Here is a 17,822-nt window from a genome sequence, read left to right as displayed (position 1 = left end):
TCCCGGCTTTTTAAGGCTACTGATCAGTTGCCAAGCAGAGCCTCGGAACATTAGGAAACTTGATCTCCTGAAAGGGTGTATTCTTATTTCCTGCACACAGCAGGGTTGGCCATCTGGTCTGTTTTGGACAGCCCATGAGCTCTAAGAAAGGTTAGAGAGGAAAGAAACCCACAAGGAATGATATTTTGTGACATGCGTAAATTAGATGAAATTCACATTTCAGTGGCCATGAATTGTTTTCTTGGAACACAGCCACATTCCTTCATGTTCTTATCATCCACGGTGGCTCTCAGGCTATGAAGGCAAAGTAGAATAGTTCCAAGACCCACACAGAGCCCGAAGTATTTACTGTCTCTAGCCCTTTACAGAAAGTTTGCCCAGCCCTGTCTTCCAGGAAAACTAAAAAGAGGACAAAACAAGTTCCAAAACACTGATCAGCCAAGCTCCTGGCATGGAGCTTGCCAGTGCCCTGCAAGAAATATAAACTTTTTTTGTGGCACCAAAGACAGGCTTTCTACTCCTCGATGGCTGCCCTTGCTAAGATACGACTCAGCAATAAGTGGCTATAATTATTACTGTTAGGAGTTTAATTATTTTCAACTTCCTTCTGGCCAGAAAATAACTTCCTGTCTTAACGTTTCTCCTTAAAATCCCTTGGCCAGGGAGGGAAGAACGATGTGCCAGAGAGGGGTCCATGTCTCCGAACCCCGGCCCAGGTCCCGTCCCCCTGGTCAGGACACTGGTAACACTGTTTAAGCTCTGGAAAGAAAACATAGAAATAAAGATGGAGTTAAAATTCCTAACAGGAAAGCTAGAGATAGAAGCTTCTGGAGCTGTTTCCCGGCTGTCAGCAGCCGCTTCATCATTTTGTCCCTCCCCGTGCAACACTTGAATGTTTCATAACCTCCGTGAAATGGCGATGATGTCTAGAAGCGAGCCGAAGGTAGGCTTTCACCTGGGTGTGCTGTGCCGTTCAACCCCGGCTTCCCCATCTGCCTCGCTACAATGTCCTCATAAATACACAGGGTTCTACGATGTCCGCCCTCCGCGGGGCCGACACTTAGCACACCAGTGACAGAAAATAAGAAACAGTGTTTGGGCCTGTTATGGATGCAAAAGAACATTTGGTTAGCCTCTCCGGTTATAGTTCCCTCCCCCACAGTATTAAACATTTGTAATTTAGGAGCCCAACCCAGCTCATGAGATTTGTTTCCCAGAAGCATCCAGTGAGACATATGACTGCATCACTGTGGCTTGCCCCCCAGACGCCGCAAACCAGAAACACCAGTTAAGAGTCAATAATCGGCCCATACGGATTCTTCACAGCATCCGTTAAACGTGCCGTATGTGTGCAGGAGAAAGGGGAAGAGCGTGTGAGGCCATTACTGTAACAGGGAGCATACGGAACCAGAAGGGGGCAGACATGTTGACAGAGGGCCATTATTTCAGAGTTACATAATGACTTTATACTTCCCAAGGCCCTCGCGCACTAGGGTTCATTACGTATTTTTTATCGGGGAAGAAAAATCTCGAAGGGCTCGGCTCCACTGATCAGCTCTGCCAGCATGGCCCACAGTTTGTTAACTAATGCGAAAGCCAAGCAGAGTCTGGAAAGAGTGAAGGAAGCCTCTCGGCCCGTGGCCAAGCCCTACTCACGTGTTGAACCTTGGTCCTCAGGATCGACTGTACTTTGTCATGGAATACGTCAACGGTGGGGACCTCATGTACCACATCCAGCAAGTAGGAAAATTTAAGGAACCACAAGCAGTGTGAGTATTTTTTTTTAAGTCCCTTAATTCAGACAGTTCAAATGTGGAAGATGGGGCTTTGCCACTTTGGAGTTGAGCACTGGAACCTCCCAGGGGGCAGACTTCTTGGCTGGGTCCATCTATGCGCTTCCAAAGGAGAGGTTTATTCTACTTCCGGTGAATTGGAGATGCCGGTGTATCCTCCCCCCTGCCCCCGGTTCTACCCTCACTGATCGAGTCAGCCCCTTGCACACCCACGATGCATCAGGCACTGGGATGTGAAAGGCTTTCTCTGCCCTCGGGGAGCTCACCGCCTGACGTGGAGTAGAAGAAGTCTCTGGACCATTGTCATGTGTAGCCGTCACTTTAGAAGCAGCACAGATAGCATGCAAGCCCTGATAAAGAGGAGAGTGAGGAAAGAACATCTTCAGGGAATGTTCTTGCCCAAGCCAGCGGGGCAGAAGACGGTTTGAGATTGGGTTGGGGGGGCGGGGAGGAGCTCCCGATGATGAGTCCGGTGGAGCACCTGGCTGAGGACCACCGAAGGCTGTTGGGGGGCTCAGTGGGGCTTGATACCCCGAGGCTAAGTTTTCACAGAGCCCCGCTAACCAAGAGTGGAAGGAAGGAAGGAAGGAAGGAAGGAAGGAAGGAAGGAAGGAAGGAGCGAGCGAGCGAGCGTAGGGGCCGGTGCAAGGGGGTTGGTGAAAATCTGTGTAGAGGAGAGACAGCGGAGCTTTAATTCGGTCTTGACCTTGGATCCAAAGAGGGGTAAGGGTCTTTGAGAAACAGTCTGGAGGAATAAGAGAGAAACCTCTTCGGGTGATACCTCATCTTCGGTTTGGGAGGGAGCAGCCGCCAAGGAGGAGAGGATCTGGGGGAGAACCGGGAGCTCCGCTTGGAGGGTTTCATCGGGGCCGCAGGAGTCAGCAGCGTGGGGGAGAGACACGGGCCCCAGGGGAAGACAGAGAATTGCCCGTCTAGGCAGGGACTTTGATACCTGAAAGATCAAACCATTTTTCAGGGGCCAGGAGGTCACAGGACACTCAGCAGAAGCAAATCTATACAAACAGCTCTTTCATTTCCCTCAGCGAGGATGCATAGTGGGCACGTGCCCTGATTAATTAAGTTAGCAAATGTTAATGGGATTCTGGCCCATGTTCAGTCTCAAAGCTAAGTCTGTGGAGTGTTTGGCCTCTGCGGGTTGGTTGATGTGTCTCAGGGAAGATGAACTAAAGGTAGAAGAAGGAATTCTGTGGTAACAAGCTTTAAAAAATGCAAAGGGAGGAGTGCCTGGGTGGCTCAGTCGGTTAAGCGACCAACTTCGGCTCAGATTATGATCTCACAGTTTGTGAGTTCGAGCCCCGTGTCGGGCTCTGTGCTGACAGCTCAGAGCCTGCTTCAGATTCTGTGTCTCCCCCTCTCTCTGCCCCTCCCCTGCTCATGCTTTGTGTCTGTCTCTCAATAATAAATAAAAGTTTTAAAAAAATTTTGTTTTTAATGCAAAGGGGGATTCTTTTTGTTTCTGGTTTTATTTTTTGCTCTTCAGTTTTCAGAAATGCCTGTCTTTATCTCCTCTCTCATTCTGGTACTTATAAAGCATTAAAATGCTCGGATTGTAAAGTAAAGCTTGATAACACAGAGCTGGAAAGAGCAAGTAGCAGAATAGCGACCTTAGGTTGCAAGGTGACATTAAGGCATCTCGTTCGGTGGCCTTAATGTTGTATTTGAGTTCCTGGAAAGTGTTTATTTTCAAAATACAGGAAAGCGTGAAAGATAATGTAAAAGTCGCCCAGAATCCTGTCTCATTTCCCTCCCCCCGTCCCGTCCTTCTCCTGCTGGACCTTAGGGGTGCCCCCCACCCCCATCCCCAGTAAGAGTTTGGTCCTTATCATTAGAGAGGTTGCTCTCTGCTTATTTTAAGCCTCCTGGGTGTGATTGCACAGGCACAGTCTTGTGGCTTCTCAGACTTCAAAGATTCCTCAACACTCTGCAAATTTTAAAACCTCTTTCAGCATTTACTCTGAGTTTATTATGAATTATTTAAAAGGGTAAACTCGAGTATGAATCACGGTGCGTGTCCCATTTATCTCAGCACTTGGGGCGAGGATGGGGGGGGGGGCGGTGAGTTCACCAGCTCCAGGGTGCCTCACTAGGCACTGTCCACAAATAGGAAAATGGCAGTTTTCTCCACTCTACCCGAGTCCTGACACAAAATACTCCAGCAGCCACTCTTTAAAAGATTGTATTCGAAATTTCGTTTAAGCAGTAAATTACCTGTCCACCCACCTCAGACAAGAAGTGTTGGTTTCCAGACAGGTAATAAACCTGTCTCATTGACTTAGTAGCTGTAAAATGCCTCGGGAGGTTGGAGTGGTGAAACGGCAGAGGGAAGGGCAAAGAGTTAGTCATGGGTAGGGCCATGCTGATCTCTGAGCGTCCCGGGATCTTCTACCATTCTAGTATCTCTTTGATGCCTGAACTAGAAGGGTACGACACATTCAGGAATCCAAAGAGCAAGCCAGAGGCCTGACCAGCATTTCCTTCTGCAGATTTTATGCGGCAGAGATCTCCATTGGATTGTTCTTTCTTCATAAAAGAGGAATCATTTACAGGTGCGTGCTGAATCCCTGCCCGCAGCACTGCGACGGACCCCTGCACCTCTGTGTGCGCGTAATTCTGTGGTGGGGACTTAAGACACGGAATTGCTACCCATTGAGGTAACAGAGACCTGCTGGGACCCACCTTTGTCGGCAGCCTCCTGGCAAATCAGAGCCACTTTCTGATTTCCGGATGTCAAAAGATTTTCTGTCTCGCTTCTGCTTCCCACAAGAAAACATGCTTTTTCCTCTCCCCTGGCAGCTCCTTCCTCTGCCTTTTTTTGGAACGGAGGTCAGGGAGCAATGGAAAACGAATTTCTGTTATAGATGCTCGGCAGGAAAGGAACATGGGGAGCTAGGGAGAGGCAGGGGAAAGAAAACCATTGAATTAAATCCTTTAGGTTGTTATCTACAGTGAGAGTCTGATGCCAAAGAAAGAATTCTGGTGTTAATTGAAGAGTAAAAGACATACAGCAGAATGGAAGGGACACTTGTGTGACCCAATGAGGTTGTTCTAAACCTGTGATTTTGCAAACCTGGCTGTGCACCAGGCACCCCTCCTGTGGGATATGAGTAAATCATCTGACTGAGATCTGCCCAGATCTGCTAAATTAGAATCATGCTCAGCCGAGGTCGGGGATCACTAGTCCAACCATTCAGTCATTGATTCGGTGTGCGTTTATTAACTGCCTACTGTGTCCTAGGTGCTATGTTAAGCTCTCTCTGGAGATTAAAAAAAGAAAAAGAAAGAGTTACTTCCTTGTCCCAGCTCTCCTGGGACCCATAGTTATATGCCATTGAGATGGTAGCTAGTCAGATATCCTTCGGTCTCAGTGGCTCCAGAGCAAACCACGTAGTGTCATGGGAAGGACGCTGATGCTGTCCTGCTTCCTTGCAGGGATCTGAAGTTAGACAATGTCATGCTGGACTCAGAAGGGCATATCAAGATTGCTGACTTCGGGATGTGCAAAGAGCACATGATGGATGGAGTCACAACCAGGACCTTCTGTGGGACTCCAGATTACATTGCTCCAGAGGTAGGGACCCCGATTCACCCTTGTTTTCTAGACCAGACCTTTCAAATAGCAACTACAATCAACAGCCTCACCGGGGCAGGGCATCATTAGTGAATCGCTAGGTCAGTGAGCACAGAATGGACTAAACTGAACTAGAGCAAATTAGAAAACAAGTACGAGAGCTCGCCACACGGTAAGGATATGTCTCGTTTCGTGGAGCCGTGTTGTGTGGTAAATGAAATCGATTTCTTACACGGTCATGGTCAAAACAATTTAAGCTACACTGTTGGGCAGAGAAAGGGGGATCTGGCTCGTAAAAATGTTCTGCCTGGGAAAACTGGGTCGGAAGGTGGTTCCGATGATGGCTTTTTGGTAAAATCCAAGTGACTGGTTCTCTAAATGACACCCTGGAATTGATCGTGAACATTTCCGCGCGGTGGTAAAGGCAGTGGTTCCAAGATGTGTGTTTGCGACAGTGGCCACGTTGCTTCGTCTTTGTTACAATACGTACTGAGTACTCTTCTTCCTGTTGTGAATCTTCCTACACGCCAGCGACTGGGTGGGCTGTAACCCTGGGTCACTGTGTAGCCAACTTTCTGTCCCCACCCACAGCCCTGTGGCTGCAACAGTTTCTTCCCAGCTGAGCTGCAGCATGACAGAAAGTAACAAAGTCAGGTCATCCTTCCCTCTAGCAGAGCTCTCGCGCTAGCTGTTGGCAGCTTGTGTGGCATTTATTTAACCTGTTGCCCCAAATGTTTATCTTAGAGGCAGTAGGTATCTTGAAAAAGACACGCGCGTAGGAATCAGCCCAGTGTGTGCTTCAGTCCTGACTCTCTTCTCTGCAGGCTGTGGGAACTCAGGCAGGTCACTTAAGCTCTCTGCAGCCCTGTTTCCACAGCGGCAAGTTAGAGATTCTACACCTGTAGAATCGCTCTGAGGACAGAAATACCAAATACGGCGTCCTGCACCCAACAGACCCTCGGTGGTAGCCAGGATTCCAAAAGGGAAGCTAAATTTTTTTCCCTTTGTTAAGTAAGAGCTTGTTTGTTTGTTACATGCCCAGACAGTGTGGAGACATAGACTTAGAACGTTTACTCAGAAACTTAAATTCCCAACCACAAAGGTGACATGTTATCTTGATACATAACTTAGTGGGGTTTCCCCTCCCCCCACCAAAGAATTCATGCATCACGATCTCCAGGCATCACATGAGCTTGAAGTGTCATATTTTTCAAACACAAAGAATGGGGAAGATCATACAGTAAAAATACAACTTCCTGATGCAGTGTTTATTCTGACACCTTCTGTGCCTGCTTCATTTAACACCCACCAGCTCCTACAAGAGTGTGGTGACAGGGAATGGTAGTGTTTTTAGGAAGAAAGGTGGTTTGAACTTCATCTCCATTAAGACCCAGTCTCTGCGATCAAACAAATAGCTTCCTGTGTTCAGTAACACCTCAGCCACCTGATATCCCCGGGGATGACAGCCTCCCACAGAGATGAGCCGATCCAAACAATTGATGTTTGTTGTCCTTTTTTTTTTTTTTTCTAATGTTCTTCATTGTATTAGTTTCCTGTTGCTGCTACAAAGAATAGCCCTGCAGTTAGTGGATGAAAACAATACAAATTTATTACCTTAAGGCTCTGGGGGCCAGAAGTCTAGAATCAGTCTCCCAGGGTCAAAGTCAAGTTGTTGGCAAGGCTAAGCTCCCTCCAGAAGCTCTGGGGTGGGGGGGGAGGGGTAGTCCTGTTGCCTCGCCTTTTTCCAGTCTCTACGTGGCTACAGTCCATGGCATAGTGTCTTTACTTACCATTTCTGTCTTTTATGACCCCAACCCCATAGCCTCCCTCTCCTAAGGACCATTGTGATTGCGTGGGGCCCACCCAGATAACCCAGGTTTGTCCCTCTGTCTCAGGATCCTTAATCACATCTGCAAAATCCCTCTTCCCAAGTAAAATTAACATATGCACAGATTCCGGATTCAGATGCACCCACCTTCGGGGAAGGGGACGCGGCGGATCCCACCACACTCATGATGGTGTCTCATCTAACTGTATTTGATAAACTCCCACTCTCCTCCTCAAAGTACACATAAACATGCTTCTATAACATATCTTGGTAGCTTTGGAGCTTTTTTTTTTTTCTTTTTTAACTTGTACTCATTTGTGTGTATGTTTAGTTCTGTGCCACGTGATCACGTGTATAGATTCAGTTCTCCAGCACCACAGTCAGGAGACAGTATGGTTCTGTCCCTTCCTAGGAGCCTTTTATAGCCACGCCCACCTCCTCCTGTCCCCCCTCCTGTCCCCATCCCCACCTCCCGTCCCCATCCCCACCTCCCAGCAACCACTCACCAATTTTCCATCCCATAACTTTGTTATCTCAAGAATGTCACTCCAGGGAGTCGTACGGTATATAACCTTTGGAGATTGGCTTTTTCACCTGAGCCCTTTCTAGAACTGCAGCCATCATATTTGAGTGCACCTCAGCCACCTGGGCAGGTTGCTTAAGTATCCCGTGCCTCAGTTTCCCCACCTGTGAAGTGGGGATAATAATGTGGACCTCATGAGGTCGTTGTCCATAGCTCGGAGCGTTGTCTGGCGCGAGACAGGTTGGTCCTGCCGTGGTCATCGTTCACTTGACTCATCCGCCACATTGCACTGCGAACCCCTACGGTCTTCTGCACAGCCTCCCTTGGTGGTCCTCACGGCACGTTTAGGATGAGGTGCCCGGGGCAGTGAGGGTCTGAGGCCACATTACTGAGAAGTGCGTGAACCAGGCTTCACCATCAGGCTCAAGCTGCCCGCCGGCCGTTGTACTGCCCACATCGTTAAACCACCGCTCTGATCCTGAGTGATTCGTGGGCTCAGAGAGCACGCCACACACGTACCGTGCCAAGCAGGGTGCCACTGGGGTAGCGTATCCCACGGGGCCCTGTCCTTGACGTGCCTTACAGTGTGGAAAACGTGGCCCTCACGCCAACAGACCCCAGAGTCCGTGTTTAGATCCTAGTTGGCTTTCGTTGAAAAATAAGCTGAACCACCTGGGGGACTCACTGCGCGGTAATTGTAGGTTGTCTTACCTTTTGCCGGCATTTTCCCCCTCCGGGTTCAGGAATTCGGCATATTCAGCCGTAGGAATAATCACAGTGAAGACGAGGACCATCTCGTGGTTCACGGTTTCTGAATTTTGCTCAGAGGGTAATATAATCCTGTCCTCTGTGTAAATCTTTCTGTCAGGCAGAGGTAAAAATAATTATCTTCGATGGCATTTCCCTTAATAGGCAAAGCAGAGGCTCAAATATTTATGACTGTTTGTTCAAAACCCTTGAAATGGATTAACATTGTGGCATCTCCTTAACCGGTGAAGATAAGCTAAGGCAGACAATGTCACTAACAGACAGGACTTCTGGCATTGAGTTGGACACCCACGGAAGGGGCACTAATCAGAAAATGATACCCGCACCTGACGTTACAGGTACTCTTGGCTTTGGCATAGAGAGGATTCTCTGGGGTGGGCGCGAGCCCCTGAGAAGGGCGCACAGAAGCGCCGTCCGGATTTAGTCCCCCACCTGAAAGTGAAGTCCCGTTGCAGGGTCAGGACCCCCCGGCAGCTCAGAATCGGACTGTGAACACTAGCATTGCCCACTGTTTCCTGGAAGAAAGAGAGGCGGCAGGGAAAGGGCTTGCTTCTGGCTGGCGGACCCCTGAGTACCCCATGTGGTACTGTGCCACGCGGAACCCTCGCTGTGGCAGGGGCAGTGACCCATGACATAGTGACTACTCTGTACCAGACCCTCCAGCACATCTTCTGCTTTGTCGCGTTTTGTACATGAGCAGAGATGAAGTGACCCGCCCCAGGCCACACAACAGCTGATGACAGGCAGAGGTAGGATTTGGACCTGAGACATTCTGACCCTAGAGCCCTGGTATTCTTTCCACCTGTGGCCCCACCCCCAGAGATCAGAGAAAACTCCCTTTGTCCGTCTCACCTGGAGTTGGGGACCGGAGTCACGGTTCTGTCTACCTGTGGTCAGTGACTCGGGGGGTGTATTCCTGCTGTTACAACTGGGCAGACCCCTGGGAAGCCAGGAGAGTGCCTGCTGAGTCCCTGGCAGGCTCGGCACGGAAAGGGGGCCCGCGAGGACCTGGGAGGGGCCTGGAGCTGGAGGCGGTTCGAAATGGGCCACGGCAACCCAGGAGAGACATGGGGTGAGGGACGTGGGTGAGATGGCATTCCCCTCGGCAAGAGCAGATGGCACCCCCCACGTGGCCAAGGGAACCAGAACAGTCTGTGGGCACAGTAGCCGGCCTACAGCCCGCCGGCCACAAGCAGATGTGCAGACTCCTGTGAGGGTTGGGGGCTGGATGAGGTCAGGGAGCCGGAGACCTATCCTGGGGGGCCGTGGCTTCTCCTTCCATCCCTACAGGAAGGCCAGCCCCGTACTGCCTATGACAGCCGCCAGAAGTCTGCACTTTTATGTAAAATTTGCCCAATTGTTCAAAGTTGGGTGTAAAACGTATAAGAGGGGCAGTTAAGTGTTCGACTTCTGCTCAGGTCATGATCTCACGGTTCATGGGGTCAAGCCCCACATCAGGCTCTGCACTATAACAGCACAGAGCCTGCTTGGGATTCTCTCTCTCCCCCTCTCTCGCTGCCCCTCCCTGACTCGTGCTTTCTCTCTCTCAAAATAAATAAATAAACTTCAAAAAAGAAAAAAGTTAAGAGCAATGGACAGAGGTAAGATTCAGCCAACGGGCCACCAGCTGTGACCTGTTCTGGAGGGGTTCAAGGGTCACATTTGAGGAGCCACATTTGAGGAATGGGGGGAAAAAAGACCAAGGGGCATCCGGAGAAGCGGAAGAACTAGGGAGCCATAGGGTCTTAGACACTAAGGAAGGTAAGTGCTCACGAACTCAGAGATGGCCAGGGACGGCAGAGGTCAAGGAGGTGGGGGTGGGAGGGGATCTGGCCACGGGGAGCCAGCCGGTTCTAAGAGCATGTGGTGATGATGCAGCAGAAGCCAGATGACGCTGAGTGGAGGGTGGTGTCAGCCGCCAGGCTGGAACCGTGTCTTAGGGGAACGTATGATAAATGATCAGGGGGACGGTGGATAGACGGTCACCCCCAGGGAAGCGAGGCGAAGGAGGCATCAGTAAGGCTGAGCATGTTTCCAGACCAGAGGGAACATGCTCAGAGCGAGGAAAAAGGAAGATAGAGGGTATGTGTGTGTGGAAGGGGGGTGGGGGGTGGGGAGAGAGCATCCCACAGGTCAGGAGGGAATGGGATAAGGAAGCAGGAGGAAGGAAGAACGTGGAAGTCATCCTCACCGAGAGGGGTAGGCAGGGACCTGGGGGCAGGAGGTGCCCTGCTCTGCTCCGTGGGGACAGCCGGTGACCCACACACACGCAGTAACTGCCCGGCAAGCCACAGTTCTCTGGGTGCAGGGGAACAGAGATTGCTGCAGGCTGGGGCCCATCCGGGGCCAGTCACCTGCACGAGCCACCTGAAGTGACCGAGTGGGAACAGGTGAGTGAGGCCAGGGAACAGTGTCTGTGAGAACAGGAGAGTTGGGATGAGGTTCAGTGGGGGTGGGGGGTGGAAGAGAGTGACAGAAGGGCAGGACGCTGCCACGGGGGCTGAGGAGGGGCGTTCGTCTCTGAATTAGACCTCTTGAAGAAGCCGAGGTCCTCACGGTGGCCCCAGATCCTTTGTTGTCTGCGCCCCTTCCCTCCCTAACATCATCTCTCACCTCACCCTCCACCCCTCACCCCATCTCCCCAGACCAGCTGTACTGGCTTCCTTTCCGCTCCCCCAATTCGCCAGACCCTTCCAAGAGCTTTCGCTCTTCTCGTTCCCTCTACCTGGGATATCCTTCCCCCCTTCCGCGTGGCTTCCTCCTGCCCCTCAGCTCAGATGTCACCTGCAGGAGGCCGTCTTTCCTGGTGACTCTGTTTAAACCTGCAGACCTCCGGCCCCCATTCAGCACTCCTGCCCACCTCCCTGGTCTCCTTCCATGGTATTCATCACCCTCGGATACACCCTGTCAGGACTCGTGTGTGTGTGTGTGTGTGTGTGTGTGTGTGTGTGTGTGTGTGTGTGTGTGTCTGTCTGTCTGTCTGTCTGTCTGTCTGTCTAGCCGCCTGGCCCCCCGTGGCAGAATCGCTGTGTTTTGTTTGCTGCGGAGCCCCTAGCCCCAGGGTCTGGAGCAGTACCTGGTGGGTGGAGTGTATCTGGGAAAAGCAGGTGCAGCATGCCATGTTCCTGCTGTGGAGGAGGGGCTCGGCCACAGAGCAGAGCTGAGGCTGTGGCACTGAGAGGTCAGGAACTCCGTGGCAGGTCATTAGGTGATTCCCAAGGCTGCCAGCAGGTGAATCCCAAGGTGATTCCCAAGAGCTGATGCTGGTGGCACGAGACGGGCTGCAAGGGACAGCCACGTGCCTCACGTCCTCGACCCACGAGAGGTGGTGCACTGGGGGCCCCCGAGTGTCCAAAATGGTGGACCACCAGCCTGGGTCCCCCAGACGGCCCAAAGTGCCAGAATATCAACGCCCCAGGAGACACGTCCTGGCCTTTGGGGAAAGAGTTGTAGAGCGGGATGGAGATTAGAACGGGTCTGATGGCTAAATGAGAAAAGGACTCACGAGGTGCACGCAGCCAGGCAGTAAATTAGGCCTTGCGCAGCTGAGAAGAAAGGGGGGCAGTGAGAGAGGGAGAGCAGCCAGTCGGCACCAGCCGGGGCGCCTCCAGGATCGGCGCCTCCGAGCCCGGCCCCACGCCACACCGGCGAGCCGAGAAGTGCTTCATTAAAGGAGAATGATAAGCCGAAGGGTGGCTTGCTTGCTTTCGGGGGCCAGTGCCCCCTCTGTGCAAGGTCACGGTCTGATGCCTCCGGCTTTGCAAAAGAACATGAAGCAGCTGCCTTCCCTCCAAGAAATATTTAAAGAGCCAAGACCAGGCTCTCCCTTGGGTGGTTCTTCTTAAATTGTGTGACTGTCCTCAGATCCTTTCCAGGAATTGGGCTGGTTATATCGTCTCACATATGTTATCATCTGCCTGCAGCTCTGTGTCTTAGTTCACCTGGCCTCAGGGTTTTATCAGCGTAGCCCTGTTCTCCGGAGCACTTGGCCCCCTCTGTGACATTGTGGTCCCCGAGGCCTCTGCGGGCCCCATCCTTCTTCCCGACTTCCTTCCGGTTCTTCCTCGAGATAAGCCAGCTTCTCGTGGGTTAGCTAGACCCAAGGCAGAGCACCTCGCTGATTCTGTCTTCTATTTAAGTCAGCTCTACGAGGTTGGTGTCAGTGGCTCTGTTTTCCAGTTGACGAGCCCAAGGTGCAACGAGATGCGGTCATTGTTTCCTTCGGCCCCAATTCAGGGCAGACCTGGGCTTGAACCCAGGGCCGGTCTGCTGCCCCTCGTAGTGGCTGTTCTCCCCGGAGAAGGGGACTGCAGAGGTTGGCTCAGGTGTACCCCACGAGTGCCTCACTCCATCACTGCAAAGAAGCTGCCCTCAGTCCCCAGACTTGTTTGCAGAGCCCTCATGGGGTTCCCCATGTGCTGTGCCTGCATTCATTGGCCTTTCATTCGGGGAGCTGTTAAAATCCTCTAAAAACAGGGGCGCCTGGGTGGCTCAGTCGGGTAAGCGTCCGACTTCAGCTCAGGTCACGATCTCACGGTTCGTGGATTCGAGCCCCGCGTCGGGCTCTGTACCGACGGCTCGGAGCCTGGACCCTGCTTCATTCTGGGCCTCCCTCTCTCTCTGCCCCTCCCCCACTCATGCTCTGCCTCTCTCTCTCTCTCTCTCTCTCTCTCTCTCTCTCTCTCTCTCTCAAAAATAAACGTTAAAAAAAATTTTTTAATAACAATAAATAAATAAGTCCCGTAAAAATGGGTCAGAGATTCCTGACATCTTATTTCACCTCTTACTTTGCAATGGAGGGGGGCATATCTTGAGAGTGATGACTGACACCGACTCATTCCCTCCTACGGACTACGCGCTTATGTCTGTTGTCCTGCTGAAACCTTACACTAGGCCTCTGAGGCGAGTGGTGTTACCCAGTTTTACAGACAAGGGACAGGAGACACGGAGAGGACAGGTGACCTGCCCAGGCCTCATAGATAGCAAGTGGCAGGGCAGGGACCCTGGGCCATCAAGGGCGGATCGGCTGCCCTAATGCCATCAGTGGCCAGGTTCCGCCCTCAGTCTGTCGCTTACTGCCCTGTTACCCAACGCCTCTAGAAAGACCACCAGACTGTGAGACCTCCCCATTCTCGGGAGTCTTTTATTCCAACTAATAAAGCTCCCATGGGCACAGGATTGATTCCTAATTCCTAGGTCATTCCTTTACTGCACAAGTAGTTATTTTGTTCAGATACACAGTGAACATTTGGAACAGCTCCCTGTTCAGCAGAGGAGGCCTGAGGTAGGGAGGGTCCCGCGTGGGCACCAGGCTCTGGATCTTGTCTGATTCCCCAGCACCAGGCACCCCCGTCCACCACCCTGAGAGAGACCGGTGATGGGTGCCGTGACTGAGTTTGAGAAGCACTTGGAGGGGGACCAGCAGGCAGGTGACAATACGTTTGATCCTGGACTGATTCCTTTTTACTGTGTTTTGGCCCCATGCAGACCGTCCACCCCTGAGGGGAAGCTTCCTGTTTGATTTCAGGTGGCTTTTTCTGCAACATTGTATAGTGAGCTCTTGGCTGCAGTTCTGCTCTTTTAAGAACATGGGGTGACATCTGTAAAATGGGGGTCATCACAGTATCACCCTCAGAGTATGACTTCGAAGATTACGTGAGTTTTGCCCTGGCTGCCTCAGCGGAAGCCCCCCATACATTTTTTTTGGTCTGTTATTTGACAGTTGTTTCAATTATCCGTTGCTGTGTGACTGCCCCCGAACTTCATGGCTTAGAACAACAACCATGTGAATGCTGTGACTCTGGGTCAGAACCTCAGGCAGGACTCGGCAGGCCTGACTCCTCACTGCTTCTGGGGGCATTGGCTACCACGGCTCTGTGGCCCTGGAGAATCCAAGTTGTCATCGGGCTGTTGGCCGTTGGCCACGGCCCCATGGGTTCTCCTCTGTGTCGTCTGTCTTTCCATGAGATCTGTCACCATTGAGTAGTTTATCCAGAGCTTCTCAGCACGGTGGTTGGTTCCCAAGAGGGCAAAAACAGAAGCCATAAGTCCCCTTAAGCAGCACCCGGAGCTTAACTGTGTCCCTTCAACCACATCCTGTAAGTCAAAGCAAGGCCCAGAGCACGCCCAGATTCTAAGGGAGGTGCTATAAATTCTGTCTGGTGGGAGGGGTGGCATCGTCACCCTAAGGGTGGATGGGGGAGGGGTCACTGTGGCTTTTGGAGGCAGCTGGTTTTGAGCTCTGTGTTGCCCAGTGGAAGCTCCTCAATACAGCACTTGGAAAGAGTATCTCTCAAAGGTGCTGAGGGACCCAGGGGTCCCTGCCCTGTGTTTTAGAGCTGAGATCAGCAGACTTCTTCTGCTAAGGGCTAGAGGATAAATGTTTCAGGCTTTGAGCTTTCCAAGAGGCAAAATTGAGCTGTTCTTGCCAAAAGGCTGGTAGTCTTTTTTTTTTTTTTTTTTTTTACATTTTTTTCATTTTGCATTTGTTCACAGGCAGGTCGTACACAAACGGGAGCAGGCCGGAGTTGGCCCGCAGGCTGGAGGTTGCCACCTCCGCCTTTAGAGGGTTCTCCCCTGGCCCTCCTCCAGCCTTAGCGCTCCGCATAGGGTTAGAGGTGCTGTAGGGCTTGGGGGACATGCCCCTGGGGACCTGGGGACTCCCTTGCATGACCTACATGGGCCTCTCTCTAAGATCCATTTTTCCTAGGGACACTGCCCTGACTCCTGTATACGATGGAGAGGCCAGTGGTGGCTGTATACAGGGGACAGGAGGACAGAGCTAGGACGTGCAGGTCAGGGTGCACAGGGTCCTCATAGATGTGACAAAGGACTAAGAAGAGAAGTGGGTGGAATCTAAAGGGTCCATCCTGCCCCCCAGGCAGTTGAGAAGCATTATGGACCAACTTCTGTCCCCACAAAACCCAGGCTGCTCCCTAACCCCCCATGTGACTGTATGCAGAGATATAGGGCCTTTAAGAATGTAGTTAAGGTTAAATGAGGTCCTTCAGAGTGGGGCCCTGAGCTGATAGGACTAATGTCCTTACAGAAAGACCAGGAGACAGCAGAAGCACACCCTCACAGAGGAAAGGCTGGGTGAGACACCTGGAGGAGGAGGCTGGCTGTAGCCAAGGAGAGAAGGTTCCATGAGACAGCAACTGTGCCAGCAGGCACCTTGGTCTTGGATGTCCAGCCTGCAGACCTATGAGAAAACGAATGTGATTTAAGGCAGTCAGTCTCTGGTATTCTGTTCCGGCAGCCTGAGCTGAACGATACAGGAAGACATATTGGTCAAGGTGGTAGGAGAGAACATGTAACCGTTGGTTTGTAACATGTGTATTCAGACACTTGTTCAGTATGTGGGCCTCCGTCACTCTTGTCCCAGTGTCCCCTGGCATCCCCCAAATGTTAGAGGTGGACCCATCCTGGGCCAGTATGGAGTCCTGCATTTAGGCCAGGTAAAGCATATCGTAAACCAAGATGTATTTTATATAGTCACGGTCAATGTCATCGTCTCTCTTACGACGCAAAACAGGCAGGAGGAATGAATGAAGGTCTCAAGGTCAAAGGCAGTGTCTCAGATGACCTTGTCCCATTCCCAGCTCCTGCTTGCAGAGGAGAGTGGGAACACAAGAGCCAGGCTGAGTCCAGGCTCTGCTGTGTTCCCACTGCGTGTCACTGCACCAGAGCTTGCTTGTGCCTCAACTTCCCCAGGGGTAAACAGTAGTGCCCAGCACAACGTAGCCTAAGGACTATGGTCGGGGGTAACTCTGATTCCAGTTTGGCCTCTATTAGAGTTAGTATCAGGATGTATCTCACTGTTGAGAAGGTTCTTGAAAACATCAGGTTGGGAGGAGAGTGTCTAAAGCGGTGTTTGATTTCTTCGGCATAACAAGGGATTATAGACGTTGTGCTAAAGAGGTCAGGTGACCAAGTCAATTAGGCGGATGTGTTCCCAGACTCGTTTCATTGTCACCGCGCTGATTTCTTCTGTGACCAGCACGTGTTACCAAGGAGCTAGAGAGAGATTAGCCCAAGCAGGAGATTAGCGTTTCCTGGGAAGAATCACAAAGACTTGAAGCGGGAACACTTTCCCACGTGTAATTAATTCAGCATGAATGCCTACCTCAAGGGTCACAGATCACCTGCCACAACTCAGTAGCACACATCCCAGAGGGAAAGAAATGCCAGGTGCAGGGGTATTTCTTTGCAGCCTGGAAAGGCGGGCACTTCATTCACAATTTCACTTGCGGCTCCCTCAGAATCGGCCCAGCCACTTTGGAAGACAGTCCCGCAGTTTCTGACAAAGCTAAACATAGTCTTTACCATACACTCCATCAGTCGTGCACCTTATGCAAACTTCCGCGTAACTTACGTCCGCACAAAGCCCGCACACGGAGGTTTGCAACCACTTTATCCACAATTGCCAAAACTTGGAGGCAACCAAGGTGCCCCTCAGCAGGTGAACGGCTAACTGAACCGTGATGCAGCTACATAATGGAATATTATCCAGCCCTAAAAAGAAATGAACTGTCAAGCCGTGAAAAGACCTGGAGGAACCTTAAGTGAGTATCGCTACGTGAAAGAAGCCAATCTGAAAAGGGTGCACGCTGTGTGATTCTGCCTCTATGACACAGTGGAAAAGGCAGAGCTATGGAGACAATATAAAAGACGAGTGGCGGCCATGGGTTAGCGGAGAAGGAGGCAGAACAGATGGCACGGGCAGTGAAATTGTGTGCAATACTACAGTGGCCAATACGTGTCACGATCCGTTTTCAAAAACCCGTGGAGTGCACAATGCCAAGAGTGAACCCCAGCTAAACTCTGGATGAGGATAATGCGACAATGTAGTTTATCCGTTGTAACAAACCTACTGCTGTGGTGAGGGCTATTCATGGGGGGGGGGGGGGGGGTAGATTGCACGTGTGTGGATGGAGTATATGGGAACCCTGTGCAGTCTGCTCAGTTTTGCCGTGACCCTAAAACTTCTTTTAAAAATGTATTAATTGGGGCATCTGGGTGGCTTAGTCTGTTAAACATCCAACTCTTGATTTTGGCGCAGGTCATGATCTCATGGTTCGTGAGTTTGAGCCCTGCGTCGGGCTCTGTGCTGCTAGTTCAGAGCCTGGAGACTGCTTCGGATTCTGTGACTCCTTCTCTCTCTCTGCCCCTCCACCTCTCATGCTCTGTCTCTCTCTCAAAAATAAATAAACATGAAAAAAAATTTTAATTTTATTAATTAAAAGATACATAGCTTCTGGTCTTTCTCTGTAAATGAAAGTCAGGGATAGACCTGGGAAGGGGGTCTGTAATCACCAGGCT

General features: G+C 51.3%; 1 protein-coding gene across 1 annotated transcript in view; it reads left to right on the top strand.

Moving 5' to 3' along the window:
* Nucleotides 1-17,822, top strand: part of PRKCA (protein kinase C alpha) — a 405,239-nt gene that overhangs the window by 348,342 nt on the left and 39,075 nt on the right. The window contains exons 11-13 of the mRNA XM_047831617.1: nucleotides 1,678-1,769; nucleotides 4,298-4,360; nucleotides 5,244-5,382. Coding sequence (XP_047687573.1) covers nucleotides 1,678-1,769; nucleotides 4,298-4,360; nucleotides 5,244-5,382 — 294 coding nt within the window. The remainder of the gene's footprint in view (nucleotides 1-1,677; nucleotides 1,770-4,297; nucleotides 4,361-5,243; nucleotides 5,383-17,822) is intronic.

Source organism: Prionailurus viverrinus, chromosome E1 (assembly GCF_022837055.1).
Source record: "Prionailurus viverrinus isolate Anna chromosome E1, UM_Priviv_1.0, whole genome shotgun sequence".
Taxonomy (NCBI): domain Eukaryota; kingdom Metazoa; phylum Chordata; class Mammalia; order Carnivora; family Felidae; genus Prionailurus; species Prionailurus viverrinus.
This window is presented reverse-complemented; position numbering and strand designations above follow the sequence as displayed.